Genomic DNA, 22,169 nt, shown 5'->3' on the forward strand with positions numbered 1-22,169 from the left:
AAATCCCAGGCTCTCCCCTCCCCCAACCAAGACACTTTGGTCCCTCAATTTCTTCATCTGTAAAATGCAGAAACTGGGTCTCTCTCAGCTCTGGCATGCTGTGATTTGTCTTCTAAATGCAGACTCGGAAGAGAAAACAGAAGCCCACTGCTTAGATCTAAAACTGCCAAGAAAAACAACAAAGTTTCCTTTTCTACTCCTCATCCTAGCCTTACCTACCTTGGATGCTTGTGCCTAAGTGATAAAGCTTGCTAGTTAGTGGCACCTCTGAATTTGACAGTTAATTGAGCCTTTGGATCGTAGCACCATGACTTTCTCGGCGAGTTGGTCCACATCACCTTTCCCATTACTTCCCCTTTTCACATTCCACAAATTTATGTCTTCCTGCACATCCCATTTTCAAAGATTTTTTTTCACTTGCTGCCTTAGCAAACCAAACAATAACCAAAAGAAAAAAGAAAAAAAAAAAAAAAGCCTTTAAAATAACACAGAGTCCTCCATAAAACCCCAGGCACCAAATGGGCTTCAGAAAGCCATTCTCCCTCCTTTACTGTGTTCTCACGTCAGGAGCGTCGTCCCAGGGCTGTCTCGAAAGCTTCATCTTTCAGTATGTTCTCTGTAACATCTTCTCCACGGGTACATGGGCCTACTGGTGCCCTGCCCGTTTCTCTCCCAGTGTGAGAGGCACAGAGGCACAACGTGAGGAATGGGGCAGGTGTCACCATCCACGTGTGACAGGTGAGAATGCTCGGCACAGAGAAGCTAGGTAGCTGACCCAAGGTCACAGAGCTGGTGAGTGCTGGGGCCGAGAAAAGACCTCAGGACTAACAGTTCCATAGGACTGTTATAATGAAACAAGAGAGAGTTATCTGCCTCTGGCATCTGCCTCTTTCCACTCTGCCCCTCTCTGATTCTGATCATCCAGCCGAAGAGCTGCCACCTTCAGAAAGTACTCCCTGGGCACCTCAGCCCACAGCATTTCCTTCCTCTGGAATCCAAAATGTGCTTTAGTTGCCCTACAACCTCAGGTCTCAGCACTGATGGCCAGCTCGAGGCAGCGGCCCCTTCCCATGACAGATGAGCCAACTCCCACACACCAAGGGTGCCTTGGCCTGGCACCAGCTCACAGAGAACCTCCACAGACAGCAGTTGCTGTTATCACTGTTATTACTCAGTGTTCCAGTTACTGTGACTGTGAAACAAGCTACCCCCAAATTTAGTGACATTAAAAATGTCTTCTGTTCATGGACTCTGTGGTTTGAATATTCAGGGCACCGAGAGAAGAGCTTGTGTCTGTTGTCTGGGCCCATGATGTCTGGGCTTCGGCTGGAAGGCATGAAGGTTTAGGGGCGACTTGAAGACTGGGGCTGGAATCATCCAAAGCCTCATTCACTCACACATCTGACAGTAGATGCTGGCTAACAGCTGGGGGCCTCAGTTCTTTGCATGTGGTCTCTCCCCATGAGCTAGTTTGGCTTCCTCACAGAATGGCAACCGAGTTCCAAGGGCAAGAATCCTGGAGAAGAGAGCCAGGAAGCTGTATCCTTCTTACAGCCTGGTCCCAAAGTCACAGGGCATCAGTGCTGCTGTATTCTGTGAGTCAGAATAACCTGAACCTTGCCCAGATTAAAGGAGAGGTACACAGGCCCATCTCTTGGTGGAAGGAGGGTCAGTACCATTGTAAGAGCATAGATGTGGCCACCTTTGAAAAATGCAGTCGTCCATAATCCTTATTATCTGTTACCATCACTTCTCCTTTAGGATGGGTCTCTTCCAGGTGGCTCCTTTATCCCTTCGGACAATACTGCTGCCCCAGCTGCCCCGGCTTTTCACCAGATATATCTGGTCTTGCAGTGGACAAACCTCAAGCTCAGGCTCAGATTCCTGCCATATCCCACATGAACACAAGCAGCAACATTCTTTGTCCCAGGCTCTTTGCAAGAGGAGGTACTTATCCCTAACACCTGGGGTCCCAGGCAGAGGAATGAAAAAAAAAAAGGCAATTCCTAAGAGATTCAGTGACATCTAGTTGCCAATGGTTTTCCTTAGTGATACTGTGCTCAGCTGAATATCTACGCTTCTTAGCCTTCTTTGCCAAGAGGGGTGGCAAATGAGAAACAAACAGAAGTTGTCCAGTGGGACTTTTGGGAAAGCTTTCAAATGGAGCTGACTCAGGTGGCAGATGCCTTTTCCTGCCCTGCCCTTTTCTCTTTCTTCTTGTTTAGACTCAGATATGATGGCTGGAAGAGCAGCAACCATATTGTGCCTATGAGGTAGCTTTGAGAATAGCAGAACAGAAAGATGGAGGGCTGGTGCCTGATGACATCACGGAGCCACCACAGTAGTTCTGAACTACCTATTTGTGTTATGTGAGAGAGGGGGGAAAAAAAAAAAAGCCCCTACCTTGGAAAAGCCACTATTATTTCGCATCTTTATTATGAGTAGCCAAGTGCAGTTACTGATAGAGCCTTTATCACCTCCAGCTTTTTGATTAGTCTTCCTGCCTCAAACCTCACACAGCTCCAATCAAATCAGCTCCAATCAGCTTCCTCACATGCAAATCTGCTAAAGACCCTCTGCTGTTTTGAAGTCTTCAATGGCTTCCCAGCACTTCTAGATAAAATCTATACTCTTTAGTATGACATTTGAGATCCTTCACACCCAGGCCAGAGTCAAGACTTATCCCCTGCCTCACCCCCCAGACAACATGTGGTTGAGCCACTACACAATTCTCAGCATTCTGGCTCCTACCAGTCCTCTGATACCTACAGCCTTTCTACCTGAAATGATCCACGTGGTGAACTCCTGCTTGTCTTTCAACACCTTACTCTAAAGCTACCTCCTCCAGGAAGCCTTCCCTGAGGTCCTCAGAGTAAGTCATTGCCTCCTACGGACTTCTCAGGCAAGTTCTTTGTAACATAACTCTGATGCACCACTTGCCACACAGTATTACAGTTACTTATTTTCTGATCACTCTGTCCCCCTAGGCTGTGGGCTCCCCAAGGCAGGGAGGGACCTAACCTGATGGGTCTGTTTATCCCTAGCTGTTAGCAAATCCTAAAGAGATGAGTCTGTCAGTGATGAATGGACGCACAGACCCTGGAGACTCAGAGCCGTCACCCTTCATGCGGCGGGGGCCTCGGGTGATGGCTGACCTGGAAGAGGACGCAGGGAAACTAAGCAGATACCTAAGAGAGAGCAACCCCACCGATGCCCGTGCTGTGCCTGGGGCCCATGGATATCCGGAAAGCTGTCACTAAGCTGTCCCTGGGGACAGGGTGCAGGGTGGCAGAAACGTGGACTCCAGGTCCCCTCCACGTGGTATCAAAAGGCAGAGGAGGGTGGTCTCCCCCCAGTCTCAGCCCCAGACCTACCCCACACCACAGTCCATCAACCCCTCCAGGGGAAACCTTAGAAGTGGGAAAAACCTCAGCCCTGCTTCAGGCCACCAAACAGCAGGGCAGGTACCAACTGCTCCAACGAGAATCCCCACCAGAGAGCATTTCTGTTCTGAAGCCTTTTCTCCCACGAGCTCATCTCCTCCTTTCCACGAGGGTAGGCAGAGCCCCGATCGTTATTATTATGGCCCCATTTTACAGGTGGGGACATGGCGGCCCGGAGAGGCGAGGTGTGCCCAAGCTCAAACACCCAGCAAGAGGTTGAGCTGGGGGCTGAGCCCACCCCCTTCCCAGAGGAGCCCAAACGCAAATACCAGGGTCCCACAGCAGCAGCCGACCACGAGGGCACCAGGAGACACCAGGCCCTTGGCTCGTGCATGAGGCCCAGCGCCCGTGCAGCCCCCTTTAAGGAGCGCTGGGCCTTCCTGCAGGGCTCCAGTCTTAATTTTAGCTTGGAGGCCTGCCACCGGAGCCTTCAGCCAGCGGCAGGCTGAAGTTATGCGGGACAGCTGTCAGCCGGCACGCTGGGTGGGGCCTATTTAGCCACCAGGGGCACAAGTCTGGGGACACTGGTGTCCCTGCCCCAGGTCTTTTCAGCCCCGCTGGCCACACGGCTCCGATCTCCTCCCGCAGGTCACCCAGCTCCACGATGATGGCCGAGGAGCACACAGACCTGGAGGCCCAGATCGTCAAGGACATTCACTTCAAGGAGATCGACCTGGTGAACCGGGACCCCAAGAACATTAACGAGGACATAGTGAAGGTAGGCTCGAGGGCCTGCCCCGGCGCCCCCCGCCTGGAGGGTGTCAGCTTGGGGCTGGAAGGGGCAGGCTCTGCTCCCACGCAATCGGCTTCCCTGAAAAGAGACCTGTTCCTCTGTCTTCTCCAAATCCCACCCACCGCCCCGCCCCGCCCCGCAAACCGGCTTGTACCCCCAAAGAGCCTTTAGTGTCAACAAGAGCAAAGAATCAGCTGCACATACAGGACCATCGACCGGGGCGGGGCAGGCGAGTCGCAAAGGAAACTTTACAACTCTGTAGCTCTTCCCATGTGCTCCTGGCCCTCGGCTGGGGACAGACGAGGTGGCCAAGTTGGGCCCTTTCCATGCCGGGGGCATTTTGCGGTCTCCACAGTGGGCGCGGGGTTAATCCCCAGAGGGCGGTTTCCAGCAGGGCTGTTGGCCCTCGCAGGGGCCCCCGCTGCCCCAGGCTGGGGGGCCGTACCCAGCACTCATGCCTGCTCCTGGCCTGACGCAGGTCCAGCAGCCAGGCCAGGCCAGAGGCCTCTCAGAGGGCACCGGGACCCCTGAAAGGGAATCTTGTATGAGGGTCACCCTGCCTTCAGGGAGTCTCCCCCGCGGCCATCCTGAGTCAGGGCTCTTTCCCCACCCGATGCCATCAGCAGCCTGGGTGCCTCCAGGGCCACGCCTCAGTCCAGCCTCCACCCGGCAGCCGCGGGGGTCTTACTACAGCAGAATTCCTGGGCGCAGGGCACCCACCAGCCAGCATCAAAGTCACTGGAAGGGCCTTTAACAGGGCAGGTGTGGGGGCCTCCCGGGTGCTCTGAATACGTCAGAATCACAGACCAGCGGTGTCCAGTAGAAATGTAATGCGACCCGTTATACAATCACCCTATGTCATTTTAAGTTTTCTAGCAGCCATGACTTTAAAAAGGAAAAACAAACAGGTAAAGTTAATTTTCATGATATTTCTCATTTAAGCCAATATGTCCAAAACAGTATCATTTCAACGTGTAATCACTACAAAACAATTATTGGTGAACAACTGTATAATCTTTCTTCATCTTCAAAATCTAGTGTGTATCTGAGACGTGGGATGCATCTCAGTTCAGACTCCAAAGTTTTTATGAGAATCCCTCTGTCTCGAGATTTCATAAAATGAACAGTTGAAAATTGATTCACAAACCCAAGCTGTGCCAAACATTCTTACAAGTTTCCCAATCACAGAGTTAACGATCAGTTTTTACATTTTTAATTAAAATTAAACACGCTTTAGAATCCTTCAGTTGCACTAGCCACAGGTCAAGTGCTCGTACATAGCTCAAGGCCACTGGATTAGACAGCGGGGTTAAGGGCTCGTTCTAAAGGACAGCCCTGCGTGGTCACCTTCAGGGGGACACCTCCCATGCTGCATGAGTCTAACTTCCCCCCATGGCATTCGAACCCCAGCACATCTGGCCCCCACCTTCCTCTTCCACCCCCAGCCCCCATGCCAGGAGCTGGCCACACCAACCAGAACACACCCCTGTGTCTTTGCCAGCACCTGGCCTCCTCTCCTCCACGCGGTGGATGCCCACCCAGCCTTCGAGACCTGATGCAAACGTCACCTGCTCAGGAAGCCTTCCCCAACTCCTCCAAGCAATCAGGAGCTCCCTCCTCTGTGCCCTCACTTCACTCAGGGCATTTCCCTGCAACAGCTCACATTATGCTATTACTGTATTTATAAATATCATTTGTGGTGCAGAGAGGGTCATCACAGCACAGTTTGGGAAGTGCGGCAAAATTAGGGCATGAATTTTCCAAACTGAAAAGCACCATACAAACGTCAAACAGTATTTGTGGTGGTTTGTGCAGTGTGATCTAGAGGGAATGGTCCCAGACTTGACACTAACAAATGTGGTTTCAAATCCAGATTCCTCTACTTAAAAACAATGACACTGGACCCCCTGTAAAACGAGCATAATGTACTCCCCCGGGGTAAATGGATCTCAGAGCAGCGCTGTGCAATAGAAATAGAACGAGAGGATTGCATGAGATAAGAGGTTTGATAGTGCCTAACAGAGTCCCTGGCACACAGCAAGGGTGTGCAAATGTGAGCTGATTAGGAGCCTGGAGGAGCTTGCAGGACAAGAGAGCTAAGCCAGGGCCAGCGCTGACACTCAGGTTCCCCTCTGGTGGGCCCTAGCTGGCTGCGGGAATGCAAAAGAGGACCCTAAGGGAGAATGTGTTTTCTGAAGGATCCCGCAGCAGGTGACAAGTGGAGAGAGGCTCTCGGGTCCCAGTGAGCCAGGAGTGAGCTGGCTCCAGGCTCGAGGCCCAGATTATAATCCAAGGGAGGGATGGGGGCGGCCACACAGATGCAGCTGCTTATGCAGCCTCCCAGGGGGCTGGGAGCTACCCTCTCCTGGAGGCCCTGAGCCCCAGAAAACCATGCCTCAAAGGTGAAGCAAAAGGCCCACAAATGTTCTTGTCGAGAGGAGACGATTATTTGGTATATTTACTGGACATTCCCTGGTTTGGGAACTTATTTGACTTTTTCTTTCATTTTTAATGAGTGAGAGATGAAAACGTTTTGAAATTTAGAACAGGGATTCTAAAACAGAACCAGATAAGTACCACAGACAGGTTCAAGAAGACTTCAGGTTGGTGTAATAGGATGTGAAAGAATGAAGAAAAGGAAGAAATGGGAGAGAGCGTGGCTAAGAGAGGTCCATCTGAACAGGCTGGCCTTCGGGTCACCTGGATGTCTTCCATCGACCAGGGAAAGGACCGGGGGGCGGGAGGGAGGACAAGGGACCGAGGGGGTGAGGGGGACAGAGATGGAGAGGAAGAGAAACAAGGTCAGGCCAAGATGAAGGCTGGAAAGGCTCCCGTCGGGGTGGTGTCACATGTGGTAACAGGCTTCACATGTGTGAGGATGACGCCGTAAGACAGTAGAATAAGACAGGCTACAGAGACCCAAGTCTACTCCCAGTCCTGACTCTAACTTGCTGTGTGACCCTGGGCAAATCCCTTTCCCTCTCTGGGCCTGAGTCCCTAGTGTAGACAGAGGCCGGGTGGAGAAAAGGGAGACCCGTTCCCTCCACCGCCAGCTGCTGAGGTTTCACACAGAAAAGACAAGGGTGAAGAGCAGGAGACGCACCCACCAGGTCCTTGGATTTGACCCTCAGCAGAAGGAGGTGCTCCCTCTGGATTTCTAGAATCAAAACTTTCCCAAACTTCCCTGAGCAAGGCCTGGTGCTACCCTTGAACCCAGGCTGGAAAGTGAGTGCCAACAGCAGCGGGAGAGCCCCGCACAGCCCAGCAGACTTGACTGTAGTCTCCAAGCTCCGGGCTGGGCCTGGGCAGAGGGGAGGCTCGCCTCATTCCCTTCACCCCCACCATCACCACCACTCATGGAACATCGATTCCACGAGTCATTCCTGAGCGCCTGCTCCGTTCCAGGCACTGTGCTGTCGCAGACGACATGGCAATGAGCAAGTGAGACCCACTGCACGTAGGGCCCGTGCTAGGCTCTCGGGGGGAGGGAAAGGAAGCCAGCGGTCCCTGGCACTCCAGCTGGCCAGTGAGGACACCATTCCCTTCAGACCCAGATTGCAAAGCCTCCAGCCCCTTCCCTGTGCATTCCTGCAGGCCCCCAGTCCCACCCCAAAGTCCACCAGTTATTTGTGAGAGGTCTCAGGGCTTTCTCATCGACACCCCTCCCCCTCCCCAACTCACACTTAGGCAGCCGGGCCCTAGAGGAGGGACGCCTGAACCAAGCGTCAGGCAGGTCCTTCAGCTTCTGGTTTCAACCACTCTCCCCTCAGGCACTCAGAGCGGGCCCCTCCAAACAGGGTGGAGGGAGAGACCTGACCCCAGCCCATCACACTAGTTCCCACCTACCTCCAACCCACATCTGCCACAAGACCCTCCCCCTTCAGAAAAGCACAGAGACAGCACCTTCTGCCTCTCAGCTTAGGCTAACAAACACCCAGAGGACCCAGTAACCCTCCTTCCCCCAAGGTCTCCAAACTCTGCTGCCAGTGTGGGCCCATCTGGACACCCTGCTTCACAAAGATGAAACTGACCTGGTGCTTCCTCTTGAGAAGAATCCAACAGATTCCAAGAATCCAAGAATTCCAACAGACAGAGAAGATGAGACTAGAAAAAATGAGAATGCACTGGAGGAGGTGCTAAATGCCTTAAATCAGTGCCAGATGAAGGGTCAGGGGAAGGAGGAAGACATTACTTTCACCTGGGAAAATCAGGCACCAGCTTCATGGAGAGGTGGTATCCAAGGTGCATAAATAATAAGAAAAATGTAAAATGTGGAAAGGGGGCACCAGGCTTTCCAAGAAGAGGGAACAGAATAAGCAAAGGCCACAACGTAGAGAAGAATGATGGGCAGAGTCGGAAAACGTGAGGAACGGGTATTGCCACTCCCCTGCCTGTGTCCGTGGCAGACATTACTAATGGATCACAGCACGTTTCCAGGAAGCCATGGACCATCAGCTAGGCTGAGTTGGCACACAGGCGAAACCTCTTTGCTATGCTGTCTGCAGGCGAACAATGGGACTAGGAGCATCTGAAAGGGAATTTGTGGGAGAGGAGGCAGAAGGGGCAGGTTGAGGCTGAATTAGGAACGGTCATGACCTGCCAGGCATTCCACATTGGCAATTCCTTCATTTTGGAAAGTACCCCTGGCAAGTACCTCTAGGAAGGGCTATACCCTGGATTAACTCACACTGAGGTATTTACAACTCAGTGTTATGGGGACTCCTGTGTATCAACTAGAGTTTTTAAAAACGTCCACTTTTTTGGGGAGCTTGTGAAAATGCAGATTTCTGGGCCCTGCCACCAGAAATTTTATGAGGCAGGGCCGGTGAATGTTTTGTACTTTAAAGTACAAACAAGTCCCCCTTGTCCTATAGAAGATAAACCTGTAGTCCAGAGTTGTCACCAGTTTCCCCTAATGACACAGCGTATCAGTTATCCACTGCTGCGTGACAAATCACCCTAAAACTCGATGGCTTAAAGCAGCAAGCCTTTGAGGCTCTCTCAGTTCTGTGGGCTGCGCAGCCTCAGTTGGGCAGCTCTGCTGGTCTCACTGGCGGCCTCTCATGCAGCTGCAGCAGCATCTCCTCTACAGCATTCTGGTGGTTAAAGCGAGTCACAGGGCAAGCCCAGACTCGCTATGGGCTGAGACTGTGTGCTGAGAGGCATGACCAATCTGGGGTCATCTTTGGAGACTAGCTAACTTCCCCCCAGAAGCTGGTGCACAGCCAAGCCTACAACTCAACCCAGGGCCATTCCTACTGCTCTCCAGTCCACCGCACCAGCCTTCCCGAAGGCAGAGACTAAGGGGGCAGGGAGGGAAAGGAAGAGACGGGCAAGGACAAGGCTCACTGAGATCTGATGGGGGCTCCTCTGGTGGATCCCTTCTCTTCACCCCCCCACCACCCCGGTCACCCTCCATTATCTTGGTCTCTTCACAGTTCCTTTATATGAACCCAAGTGTCCTTACCTCCAGGCCAGGTGCCCCAGGCACCCCCTGTAGGATGCCCTGGACCCCAAGATCCCACTAATCCCTGGCTCCCCTCTTCCTGCCCTCAGAACCAGCCTGTGTTGCGTTCTTGCCTCACCTCCTGCTGAGGTCCCCAGTCCTGCGATGACCCTGATCAGGGAGACAGCAGGGGAAATTCAGGCTCAGGCTTTGATGTCAGGTCAACGTGGGCTCCACCCCTGTTTGTCCCTTACAGGCTGGGCGAAATGCTGGATATAAGACACATGGCCAGAAACCGACACCTACAAGGGCCAAATTGTGGGCGTTACTATGGTTACCCCAGATTGTATAGAATTCTATTTTTTTAAATTAATTTTTTTGGAGTACAGTTGATTTACAATGTTGTGTTAGTTTCAGGTGTACAACAAAGTGCATCAGTTATACATATACACACATCCACTCTTTTTTAGATTCTTTTCCCACATAGGTCATTACAGACTATTCAGTAGAGTTCCCTGTGCTATACAGTAGGTCCTTATTAGCTACCTGTTTTATATATAGTAGTATGTATACGTCAATCCCAACCTCCCAATTTATCCCTTGCCCCCTTTCCCCCTTGGTAACCATAAGATTGTTTTCTACATCTGTGATTCTAGTTCTGTTTTGTAAATAGGTTCATTTGTGCCATTTTTTTACATTCCACATATAAGCGATATCATATGGTATTTGTCTTTCTGGGTCTGACTTACTTCCCTCAGTATGACAATCTCTAGGTCCATCCATGTTGCTGCAGATGGCATCGTTTTGTTCTTTTCTATGGCTGAGTAATATCCTATTGTATCAATATATATGTACCATATCTTCTTTATCCATTCCTCTGTTGATGGGCATTTACGTTGCTTCCATGTCCTGGCTATTGTAAACAGTTCTTCAGTGAACACTGGGGTACATGTATCTTTTCAAATTATGGTTTTCTCCAGATATATGCCCAGGAGTGGGATTGCTGGATCATATGGTAGCACTATTTTTAGTTTTTTAAGGGACTACCATACTGTTCTCCATAGTGGCTGTTGCCAATTCACATTCCCACCAGCAGGGTAGGAGGGTTCCCTTTTCTCCACACCCTCTCCAGCATTTATTGTTTGTAGACTTTTTGATGATGGCCATTTTGACTGATGTGAGGTGATACTTCATTGTACTTTTGATTTGCATATCTCTGATCATTAGTGATGTTGAGCATCTTTTCACGTTATTACCAATTATAACACATGAAGCAGAGCTTTGTCATTTCTCAGCTATTCTACAGCTATCACCTCATTTTAGCTTTAACTTTACAGGCCAGTGCTTCTCAGGCTATTTGGGTGAAAGGCCAGTTTTATTATTATTATTCCAATCTGTTGTACACCAATAGTTTGCAAAAGTTAATAAAGATTAACTACTAGAGAGATGAGGTGAAAAATAGGCATTGACAATGTAAGCTCCAATTTTTATTATTATTAGAATCAACAGACATAAAATTATTGGTTCAAATCACTGTGACTATTTCCGAATGCCTACTCTCAACTTCTGTGCTTGCCTTGTTGGGAAGGGGGCAGTGGCTGTGGACCACTCTTTAAATAGCAAGGTAATAGGTGAGAAAACCAAGACCCAACAAAGCTAAGCCACTCCTTTGGGTCTTGACTCTGAAACTAACTCCGTGTCACTAGGGATGTTGGTCCAATCCCCTCTGTAGAGTTAAAGCAAACAAACAAAAAACTGAAAACAAACAAAAAACAGAGGCCCAGAGAGGGCAAGCACCAGGCCCCAAATCACACAGTGACTCGCTGGACAAGTGGAAACTGGACCCAGATATCTGTCCCCGGCCTAGAGCCGTTTCCCCCCCCCCCCCCCCCCCACCAACCAAAGAGCGCCTGTCTGAACTGCGCATCGCCCTGGATGTCCAAAGACTGAGTCACGCAGGAATGCGGGGGAGGCATTTTTGAAGGGGGTGTGGCGTCTGGCCGCCCCCTCACCCGCTGGCAGCGCCCGGCCCTGCTGTCCTGCAGCTTCCCCGCCCTCTTGGGGACGGCGGCGGGAGCGGTGCTGGCCGGTTCCGATTAATCAACTGGCTCTCTTGCTGTTCCAAAAATAAATATGCCAGAGAAGGGGGCACCAACCTTACGAGCAGCCCCTTCCTCCCCCTCCCACCGCCAGCCCCGCCTCCAGCTGCACACGGAGCCCTGCGGCTCCGCCCAGGGCCCGAGCCCCCTGCCGCACCCTCGCAGAAGCAGCCATCTGCCCTCCACTGCCGGAAACGAATTAAGAAGTGAAGTCACCGTGCGCCTCTGATACACTGGCGCGTCTGCCTAGGGCTGCCTCAGCCGGGTCTTATAAATATCTCCCCAAACTAGTGCGGTGACCAGAGAGCGGTCTCGGTGCTCAGTCCCGATTAGGAACGGCCGCCTCCTCCCAGGACGACCCGTCCCTCTGAGAGCACATTTTCGCATTCACAGACAACGGAGCAGTTGCCCTGTGCACAGTGCCCAAGGCAATTACTGGAAATAATTCAAATGCCAGCAACAACAGCTTCTGCCTTGTGCAAAAAAAAAAAAAGATTAAAAGACATAACAGAGAGATCCTTGGGGGCAGGATTATTACCATAAGCAGAAAAAGAGGGAAAAGAGGACCCCATCCATCTTACCAGCGCAGGCTGAGTACGCACGCACACACACATTTGTGACCAGGTAGGCTGGAGAACTGTCGTACTTACGATCTGGGTGTCAACAGCTTTTCTGAGATATATTTTCATAGGAACTTCAGAGCAATTGAACAAACGATTACTGTCACTGGGCACCTACCATGCATTGTACAAAGCATTGCCCAAGAGGAGGTGTGCCTAGCACAGAGTGGGTGCTTAATAAATATTTGTTTGGATGAATGGATGGATGGATATGAATTGGTGGATGGATATGGATGGATGGATAAGAGGATGGATGGATAGATAGATAGGCCGATAAATGGGTAGATGGATATGAATGGATGGATGCATATGGATAGACTGATGGATCCATGGATGGACAGATAGGTGGGTGGATGGACGGGAGAATGGATAGATGGATGGGTAAATGAACAGATGGTGGGAAATGGATGGATGGAAAAGAAATTACTTCTATTCCTCATAACAAGGTTGTAAGAAGTAGCAAACACATTTTACAGTTGAGGAAATGAAGCTCAAAGAGGTTATCTGCCAAAGTCACTCATCAGATCAGCAACTGCACTGGTGTGCAAACCCACCTTTGGGACCCTAGCTTCCTGTTGAAGAAAGCGCTCTGTAACAGCCACCAGCAGCTAACAATTAGTGATCAGGGATTCTGTGCCAGGCAACGTTCTGAGTATTTACATGTCGTATCTTATTCAATCCTCCGATACACCTAATGAAATCAATCTAGGAAAACGAGGCATAGGAAAGCTAAGACACTTGCTGAAGGTCACAGAGCCAATAAGAGGCAGAGCTGGACGCAAACCTCAGCAGTGTGACTTCAGTCAAGGGCTCTTTTCCACTTCGTCGCCTCTTAGAGGCCAGACACAAATCATCAAACGTGCTGAATGGAGGAATATGCTGAAATAAGTGAACAAAGCAGGCTGGGCTGCCGAGGGGCGGGGAAATTGCAGACTGCTTGGAGCAGAGTGGGTGGCTGTGAAGAAGGGGCTGGGGGCCCTGCCCTGGGGCAGGTCTCTCTGGCCAACAAGGCCCAGACCTCAGAGGAGACAGTCACCCTCCCTGAGAGCCGGCATCTGCCTCGGGGTCCGGGGTCTGACCCTGGCTGGGGCCGCGTGAAGACCTTAGATTAGAATCAGGACGCCCAGATGCACCTGTCTGCCCAGCTGGACGTGAGGAGGCAGGGCTGGGTCATCTGTGAGTGGAGAGACATGGTCCTAAGGAACGGTCACAGGAGGGGCAGTAGAGGCCCCAGGCACTGAATGGGAGAGAGGAGGAAGGAGCGAGAGCCTGCTGGATAAAGGCAGGGAGCACGCCTCCGCGCAAAGGCCTCCCTCAGCTACCCAAGTTCCTGGGGCCACAGCAGGATCCAGAGCCCAGCCCAGGTGCTAGAAGGCATCAGGCACAGGCCGGGCACGGCCATGATAGGGGAGGGGCGGGCTGCAGAGGTCAGAACACCTCAGTCGGCAGGATCCAGGCCCTGGGGGTTTGACTGAATCTCCACAATCATGGTGCATGTACCAGGTCAACGTTGGAATGGTCCCCCAGGGCCTACGGTCCCCAGCTTCTTGGATCTGAAAGCAACAGCAGCTCTGGATTTCTGCCCATATAGACCAGATGTAGAAAGATGCCAGCCCTTTCCATCCACTCTCCAAAGCCATGGGACGTTCCCCAAGCAACTTGGGCCTTCTTTTCCAAACATCCAGCACACTACTCCTGCATCTCTGCCTCCAAACCCCCCGTCCCCCAAATTCCCAGCCAGCCAACACCTCCACCTCCAAGAAGCCCTCCAGGAAAAAGTGCCATCCTTCCAAGGAGATGAGGACCATATTCATATTCTTCCTTCCAGCCCTTCCCTTCCATCCAGGGGGCCATATGACAGGTTATGCAACCTCCGCTAAACCCCTGCAGAGAGAAAGCTGGAGGTTGAGATTTACGACCGAGCGGGTCCTGGAAGGACCTCTGACCACCCAAGTAGGCTTTTGAACATCGGTCTGCAGCCTGAAATCTCACTCCGTGAACTTTGCTCCCCATCAACACACCACGCCCAGGGTGGGGCTGCATCCTCAGCTGTCTCCGGGGGGACCCAGGGATCTGAGGCCTGGCACAGGAGCTCAGAATCCAGCCACACGAGATAAACAGGGCTCAACACTGGACATACAACATGGTCATGTCCACTCCCCGCCACCAAGAGAGTTACACTGGAAAGAAAAACACCAAAGCAATAATAATTTTAGTACTAGAGAAATACAAGTGGGAGATGCTTGTGTTTTGTTTTTGCTATTCCCTTAATTTTCTGCAATGTGGCTATGTTATAAGAGAAAGTAATTTTAATAATAACTTTATGCATAGAGAGGATCCCCTTCCCCCCAAAAAGTGGGAAAACAGTTCACTTGGGAGTTGAAGTTTGAGCTCTGACATCACTGGTCCCCACTCCCCCCACCAATTAGTCTGATCCATTCATGCATTCATTCAACCAACTACTATGAAAACAGCCCAGGAACACACTGCCCCCATGTTACACACAAGACAGCTAAGGCTCAGTGCCACTAAATGAAATCACATACGAGAAAGTAGCTATGACGGTGCTTAATGCACAGCAGGGATTAACGAAAAGTTAAGTGACTTGGCTGAAAGCAATCTTTTGTATTTTTTCCGTCTTCCCAAATGGGGCCTCAGTCACCATTTCAGCGGGATGCGTGAGCAGGATTCTCTGAAGGCCCACGTTCCTCGCAGCTGCAAAGGAGGGAAGGGGTGGGCAGTGGCAGAGGAGGGTCTGAGGTCGCTGCAGGACCAGCGTGGGGAGAGCAAAGCCTGTGTCCTCCACGGGTGCTGCGCTCAGGTCCCAGATGCCTCCACCAGCCAGGATGACGCGGCCCTCACCTCAGCACGTGCCGGATCCTAACGCAGCTCTCAGGCCGCTGCACCTCCATCTAACCACCTCCATGACCCCAAACCGGGCGGGATTCAGCGACGGCTCCCAACTCGCCCCCCATGTGCATCCTCACATCCACTCCACCGACCACCCCAGCTGCGGCAGCCAGAACGAGCCACTCAAAACTCAGATCAGAGATGCAGAGGACAGGCTGGTGGTTTCCAGAGGCGGGGAGAGGGGTGGTGAACTGGGTGAAGGGGCTCAACTGGTGCAAACTTCCAGTTATAAGACAAGTAAGTCCTGGGGATGTAAAGTAGAGCGTGGTGACTACAGTTAACAATACCGTATGTAGCGTCTATTTAAAAGGTGCTAAGAGAGTAGTCAATAAAAGGTCTCATCACACACACACACACACACACACACACAAATACGTAACTATGTGTGGCGACACGTGTTAACTACACTCAGTGCGGTGATCATTTCCCAACATATACAAAATCAAATCATTATGTTGAACACCTGAAATGAATATAATGTTAGATGTCAATTATACCTCAACTGAAAAAAAGCTCAGATCCAGCCGAGCCACACCCTGTGCAAAAGCCCTCCGTGGCTCTCATTGCACTCAAGCCCCCATGCCTGCCCCGCCTGGCCTCTCCAGCCTCCCTCCGGCCTGGGCCTGCGCTTGGCCTTCCAGAAGCACCTACATCTCCCCAAGAGCACACACTGTCTATCCCACTGGGTCGTAGCAGCTGGTGCCCCAAACGCTCTTTTCCAGCCCACAACTCCTCCCTCCCCCGGCTACCTCTAGGTATCAGCTTAGCTAGATGTCACCTCCTCCAGGAAGCCTCACACCCAGGCGAAGTTAAATGTCACCCTGTGGGTGCGCACGGCCTGTCCTTCCCTTACCGGAGCACTGGTCGCTGTGGTGTAAGCGCCTGCTGTAAGCTCCAGGAGGGCGGGAAACTTTGCCTGTTCAGCATCCTATCGGCAGGCACCCGGTACATTTTTTCAGGATGACTGACTGTCCAATTCCCTAGGATCACAAAATAATAGAATTTCAGAGCCACGGCTCGTGGCCTGCCTCTAACTTAGTTTCTTTAAGTAAGTTACTCAGCTCCTGGGGGCCTCTGATCCACCCACAAGAGAGAGAAGTGGACCGGCTCCTGTGCCTCACTGCTCTGGGACAGCACCAGCACCACCCGGGACTTGTCAGAAACGCAGGATCTCAGGCCCCACCCTGGGCTCACCGGGGTCAGAATCCCAGGGGGTGGGGCCCAGCCGCCTGGTTTAACAAGCCCCCCAGGGGGTTCTGACGCTTGAGGAGCGGGTGGCTGCTGTGACTTGAGGGTTCCCCCTCCCACCCCTGCAGGTGGATTTCGAAGACGTGATCGCGGAGCCCGTGGGCACCTACAGCTTTGATGGCGTGTGGAAGGTGAGCTACACCACCTTCACCGTCTCCAAGTACTGGTGCTACCGCCTGCTGTCCACGCTGCTGGGGGTCCCGCTGGCCCTGCTCTGGGGCTTCCTGTTCGCCTGCATCTCCTTCTGCCACATCTGGGCGGTGGTGCCCTGCATCAAGAGCTACCTGATCGAGATCCAGTGCATCAGCCACATCTACTCGCTCTGCATCCGCACCTTCTGCAACCCGCTCTTCGCTGCCCTGGGCCAGGTCTGCAGCAACATCAAGGTGATGCTGCGGAAAGAAGTGTGAGGCCGGGTGGGCGGCAGGGGTGGCGGGGCAGGGGAGCCCGGCCGGGCTGGCCCCACCGCAGGGCTCTGCGGGGCTGCCGGCAAGCTCTTTCTCCTTGGGGACCGCTGCTTCCCCCCAAGATGGGAGCACACAGAGTAGGGAAGCCGGAGAGAAAAGACAGCCCGCCACGGAAGTGCACTGGCCTTCCCTCTGCCCCCTGCCCCACCACAATGCCCCCATGACCGGGTGCCGGGAAGATCATTGGCTAAGAGGCAGCTACCGCAAATCTTTGCATTCACTTGTACTGTAACGGCATAACCCAGCCCTCAGCTCCCACCTGGACGCACCCCCTCCCCACCAGGAAACCACCAGTGACTGCTGGCGTTAGCAGGGTGGCTCCAATAAAGGGTTTCCGGCTGCATCTGGGAAATGCTGTGTTTTGCATGTGTCCATAAGGTGGGTGCGTGTCCTGACCAGCTCCAAAAATATATTTCCCTGCCCTGAGAAGCAGGAGGGGCAAGCTGGTTAGCCCTTCTCTCGGCCAAATGCAAGAACCAGATTTTGGTTTCTCTTGGAATTCTTGTTTGCTGGGTATCTGTTCCTTGGGAGATTATTTCCCATTGATTTCTGTTGCCCCTGGGCCAGCCAGTGGTCACCCACAGAAGAAAATGGCCGCTGGGCTAGAAGGGGAAGGTGATACTCCCTGGGCACCACTGAGGGCAGGGCCTGGGTTCAAAGCTCCCCTTTGGCTCAGACACGGAGCCCCTGGCACTGCCTCTTGGAACGTACACCCTCAGTCCCGCAGATGTGATGATGACATAAGGCCCCATTCGAGCATATGTGGACTCACCATGGAAATAAAATGGAAATAAACGGCAATGGAAAGGATATGTCCCACCTCCTGCCCACCTACCCTCAGCAGCAAGACAACAACAACAAAACCCCCAGAAATCTTACATTCTTTAGGGATGCTTTTCCCAAGGGTGTTATCCAGAACTAAGTCCTCAGAAAAAGGAGGGGGGCGGCTTTTGTGCTTAAGTTTGTTTGGAAAATGCTACAAATTTCTCTTAGAGATTTTTCAATAGACATTAGTACATTCAAGGCTCTGACAAGTCCCGCAGTAAAAAAAGTTGTTTAGGCCAATAGCCCCCAACCCTATTTGACCCTTTTTTTTTTCATGCAACACCCATTTAAGTCTCATAAAATTCAGGTTCCAAAACACTTGGCCTGTTTTCAGAGGCATCACCTCACTGGCACCTGGCCATGCGCCCAAGGGTCCTGGGGACAATGAGGTAGAGGGAACCGCACATGAGCCAGAGACAGGCCACAGGCAGCCTTGGTTCTGCCTCTCCTCCTAGTTGCCTTCTCTGGCCTCAGTTTCATCATCCATGAAATCATCTCTCATGTCCATTTTAGCTCTTTTTACCCATTTTCGTTTTTTCGAGTGTCTTCGTATAACATTTTCAAACACAGAGGAATGTTGAAAAGGTTTGCCGTGAACACCTATCTACCCGCCATCTAGGCTCTACGATTCACAGTTTACTGCTCCTCCTTTGTTGCATCTCCATCCATCTATCATCCACCAATCTCACCTTTCTTTATGCACTTTTAAATAAGCTGCAGATATTGGTATATTTTCCTCCTGAACACTTCATCAGCATCCCTTACTTTTTGCAAACAAGGAAGTCACCGCCCAGAGAGGTCAGCAGACTTGCCAAAAGGTTCACAGCTAGCCACATTCGTGCTGTGGTTCCAGCCCACTGCTCTCTCTGCTCTACCTGGGGCTCTTCATGTTCTCAAGTGGACTCAGAGGCCAGGCTCCTCCTGCTGACGGGTTTAAAGCCAACATCGCTTCCTCCCTCTCAAAGGGCCTCCCCATCAAATGTCTCTCACATTGTCAGGCCATCCGTTTCAGACTTGGAATCTTGGGTTATGCAGACTTTTGACCACCGCCGCATTTGCTGTGACCTGACTTGACCCCGACTCCTATTTTTCAAGCTGGCTCTCCTTCTCTAAGGGCCAGGCTACAGCAGGTACTGCATCCCCCGTGAAGCTCATGGGGCTGGAGAAAGGACACACGTCTAGATGCGTGTATGTCTGAGGTGTTTTTCCTTCTGGGGACCCCCGGCCCCGAAAAGTAGCAGGCAGGACAGCACGCTGGGGGCGTGATGAAAACGGGCCAGAGGAGGGGGTGGCATTCGCTCTCTCTCATACGTGACGTCTGGCTCATCAGGGACTCTTGTTTAAGACGCAGGTTGTGATTCAGTAGTGGAGCCCAGGAACAAACACAAAACCACTTGTGATTCTGCAGGTGGCCCCCATATCCCACTTGAAGAAATATGCCTTAGGGTCCCTTCAAGGTGACAATCTAGAATCCCATTATGTCCGGAGTTAGACAGTGGCACACGGTGGGTGTGGCTACACCGTACCAGAGGTTTGTTCCTGGCTCTTAGAGCATCTTCCGACATAACTCTGATAAATGAGAGTACCTGTGACCCAAGAGATTGGGACCAGGTCCCCTCCTGCCCCCCCCCCCCACCTGCCACAGCTCTGATGCACCTGTGTCATAATCAGACAGATTTATGGGGATTCAAGGGAAGCCGGCAAAGAAATTCAAGTCTGTAAGCCACCAGATATGGTCACTGTTCTCAGGCTAAAGAAAGAAGGCAAAGCAATCTATGGAAAAAAATATGTTTATTAAGTGCACCTTTTATAAAGCAGCTAATGAAGCAGGCATCTCATTATCGGGCACATCATTCACCAATGCGCACAGACAGCAGGTGCCACAGAAAGTCACTAAGTAGAACAAAATCGAGGAATTCACATTTTGCATTTAGGGGCGTTTCATCGCAATTAAACACAAAAGGTCGAGCGCTTTGAAACCAGGATCTTCTTAAAAGGCAGCTTCCTGCAGTCATAACCCGTAGACCCATCCCCCAAGGGAGACCAAATGGTGTGACAGACTTTTTTTCAGGGCCTAAAGAGATAAGGCTCAGAGTCCTCAAGTGTTCGCATTTCACTTTTCAACATCAGAACGATGAAACATTCCGGAAGAAAATCTGCATGCTCCAATTTATCGGCACCTCCAGGCATGCGTTAGGTTTGTAAACAGGCCTGAAACTGTGGGCAAAGGTGGTTGGAGGACCTTAGGAGTGGGGTCCAGAGGAGGACAGAAACGACCGAGCCCGAGTCAGCGTCCTGGACCCCTACTCTCCTTCTTCCAGGCTTGGGTTGGGGAAAGAGCAAGGGATTGTGAAAATACTCTCCAGGACGAGACTGGGAGCGGAGGGGCGTGTAGCCAGCGGCGCTGCTGGAATCAAATGTCACTGACTGGCTACAAAAGACTCCTGCGCCATAATGAGAGCCAAGGTCCCAACCAGAGCTTTCACAGGAGAAGAATGAGGAAAGTGTCCCAGTTGGTTCTGATGCCCAAGAACCCTGCAACTCCTGGGTTCTCAGCAAGGTTGTGCCCGTGGTCAGAAACATCTACTGAGCGGCTGCCTCCTTGATCCCCAGTGGCCTCTGGCGGCTGCTAGGATGGCAACTTCCCTGGGAACCGCAGAGAATAGGGCATCTCTGGCTGGTGAGCAGAGAGGCTCAAATGCCAACAGACCCCACCACTGCTGCACTTGCACCCAGGGTGCCCAGTGTCCTGGATGTGGGCACGGAACCCCAAACCAGCATCCTGTTAGCTTCCCAAAGAGCCAGGACTGGCTGGTGTTGACACTAAGCGCCCGTCACAGCAACACTGCACTGCCTCTGGGTCCAAAGATGACATCGTTCTCAGTCTCCAGGTATACTGAAGATCTTGTCCTAAATGCTGGGGTTTCGAACACTGGCATTTCAGTGCATGCCTCTCTTCTCCTTGAACATCCAGACCCCGCTAGCTCGTTCTACTGTGTGCATGTGCACGTGTGTGTACAATGCAGCGTGGAGGGAGAAGAGGAAAGTGTGTGTGGAGATCTGGGGCTTTGGGAAGTGCTCTTGCTGTGTCACAGTGAGTCCAAAAATATATGTGCAAATAAAAAAAGTGCCCCAGAGTGCCACTGAGCTGGCCAGTCCCAGTCGGAAAACCTCTGATCTATAACGTCCTGTATTTAACGACTAAAGGTGTTTCTTGGACATGGTCATGTTGTACCTCAAGGCTGAGAGGACATCTGACGACATGTTTACCAGGTATTATCACTGCTGGTACTTTTGCTGAAACCGGAAACACCATCTCTTGCAGGAAAACTGAGTAAGAAAACCATGGATTCTTCTGAAATGGTGAGTCAGTGAGAAACAAAAGTTCTGGGAGGTAAAGAGACTCCAAGAAATGCATCCTTCAAGCTGGTTGCCTCTGAATTCAGCTGGTAAACATTTTTTTAAGTATTTAATTCAGTGGCTTTTAGCATAGTCTCAAAATCGTGCACATCACTAACTCCAGAAAATTTTCATCATCACAAAAAAAAGCCCCATATGCGGCTTAGCAGTCACTCCCCATCCACCCCAGCCTCCAGCCCCTGGCAACCACTATTGTATAATATGTCTTGGTAATTTTGCCTACTCTGGGCATTTCATATAAACGGAATCATGTAGTATGTGGCTTTTCGCAAGGCTTCTTTCACTTAGCATGATGTTTTCAAGGTTCATCCACGTTGGAGCATGTGTCAGTACTTCCTTGCTTTCCATAGTTCAATAATGTGCCGTTGTATAGATATACTACATTTGTTTATCCATTCATCAGTTGATAGGTATTTGGGTTATTTCCATTTTTGGCTATTATGAATTCTACTGCTATAAACATTTGTGGACAAGTTTTTGTGTGTATATATGCTTCCGTTTCTCTTGAGTAAATACCTAGGAGTAGCATTTCTGGCTCATATGGTAATTTTATGTTTAACTTTTTCAGGAACTGCCAAACTATTTTCCAAATTGGCTGCACCATTTTACCTTCCCACAAGCGATGGAGGAGAGTTCCAATTTCTCTCCATCCTTGCCAGCACCTATCGTTGCCCATATCTTTGATTAGAGCCATCTTAGTGGGTGTGCAGTGCTATTTCACTGTGGTTTTGATTTGCATTTCCCTCGTGAGTAATAACATTGAGCATCTTCTCATGTGCTTATGGGCCACTTATATCTCTTCTTTGGAGAAGATACGAAAATATGTCTATTCACTTGTTTATTCAAATATGTTGCCCATTTTTTAAACTGGGTTATTTGGCTTTTCATTCTTAAATCGTAAGAGTTCTTGATGTATTCGAGATACAAGTATATGGCTTCCAAATATTTTCTTCCATTC

At 51.1% G+C, this 22,169-nt stretch overlaps 1 protein-coding gene across 1 annotated transcript; it reads left to right on the top strand.

The window, feature by feature from the left end:
• Positions 1 to 3,936: 3,936 nt before the first annotated feature.
• Positions 3,937 to 17,309, top strand: CAV3 (caveolin 3). Its single transcript, XM_059940257.1, has 2 exons — positions 3,937 to 4,161; positions 16,568 to 17,309. The coding sequence occupies exons 1-2, from the start codon at positions 4,048 to 4,050 to the stop codon at positions 16,907 to 16,909; spliced, it is 456 nt and encodes a 151-aa protein (XP_059796240.1). The 5' UTR covers positions 3,937 to 4,047; the 3' UTR covers positions 16,910 to 17,309.
• The last annotated feature ends 4,860 nt before the right edge of the window (positions 17,310 to 22,169 follow it).

Source organism: Balaenoptera ricei, chromosome 11 (genome assembly GCF_028023285.1).
Source record: "Balaenoptera ricei isolate mBalRic1 chromosome 11, mBalRic1.hap2, whole genome shotgun sequence".
Classification (NCBI taxonomy): domain Eukaryota; kingdom Metazoa; phylum Chordata; class Mammalia; order Artiodactyla; family Balaenopteridae; genus Balaenoptera; species Balaenoptera ricei.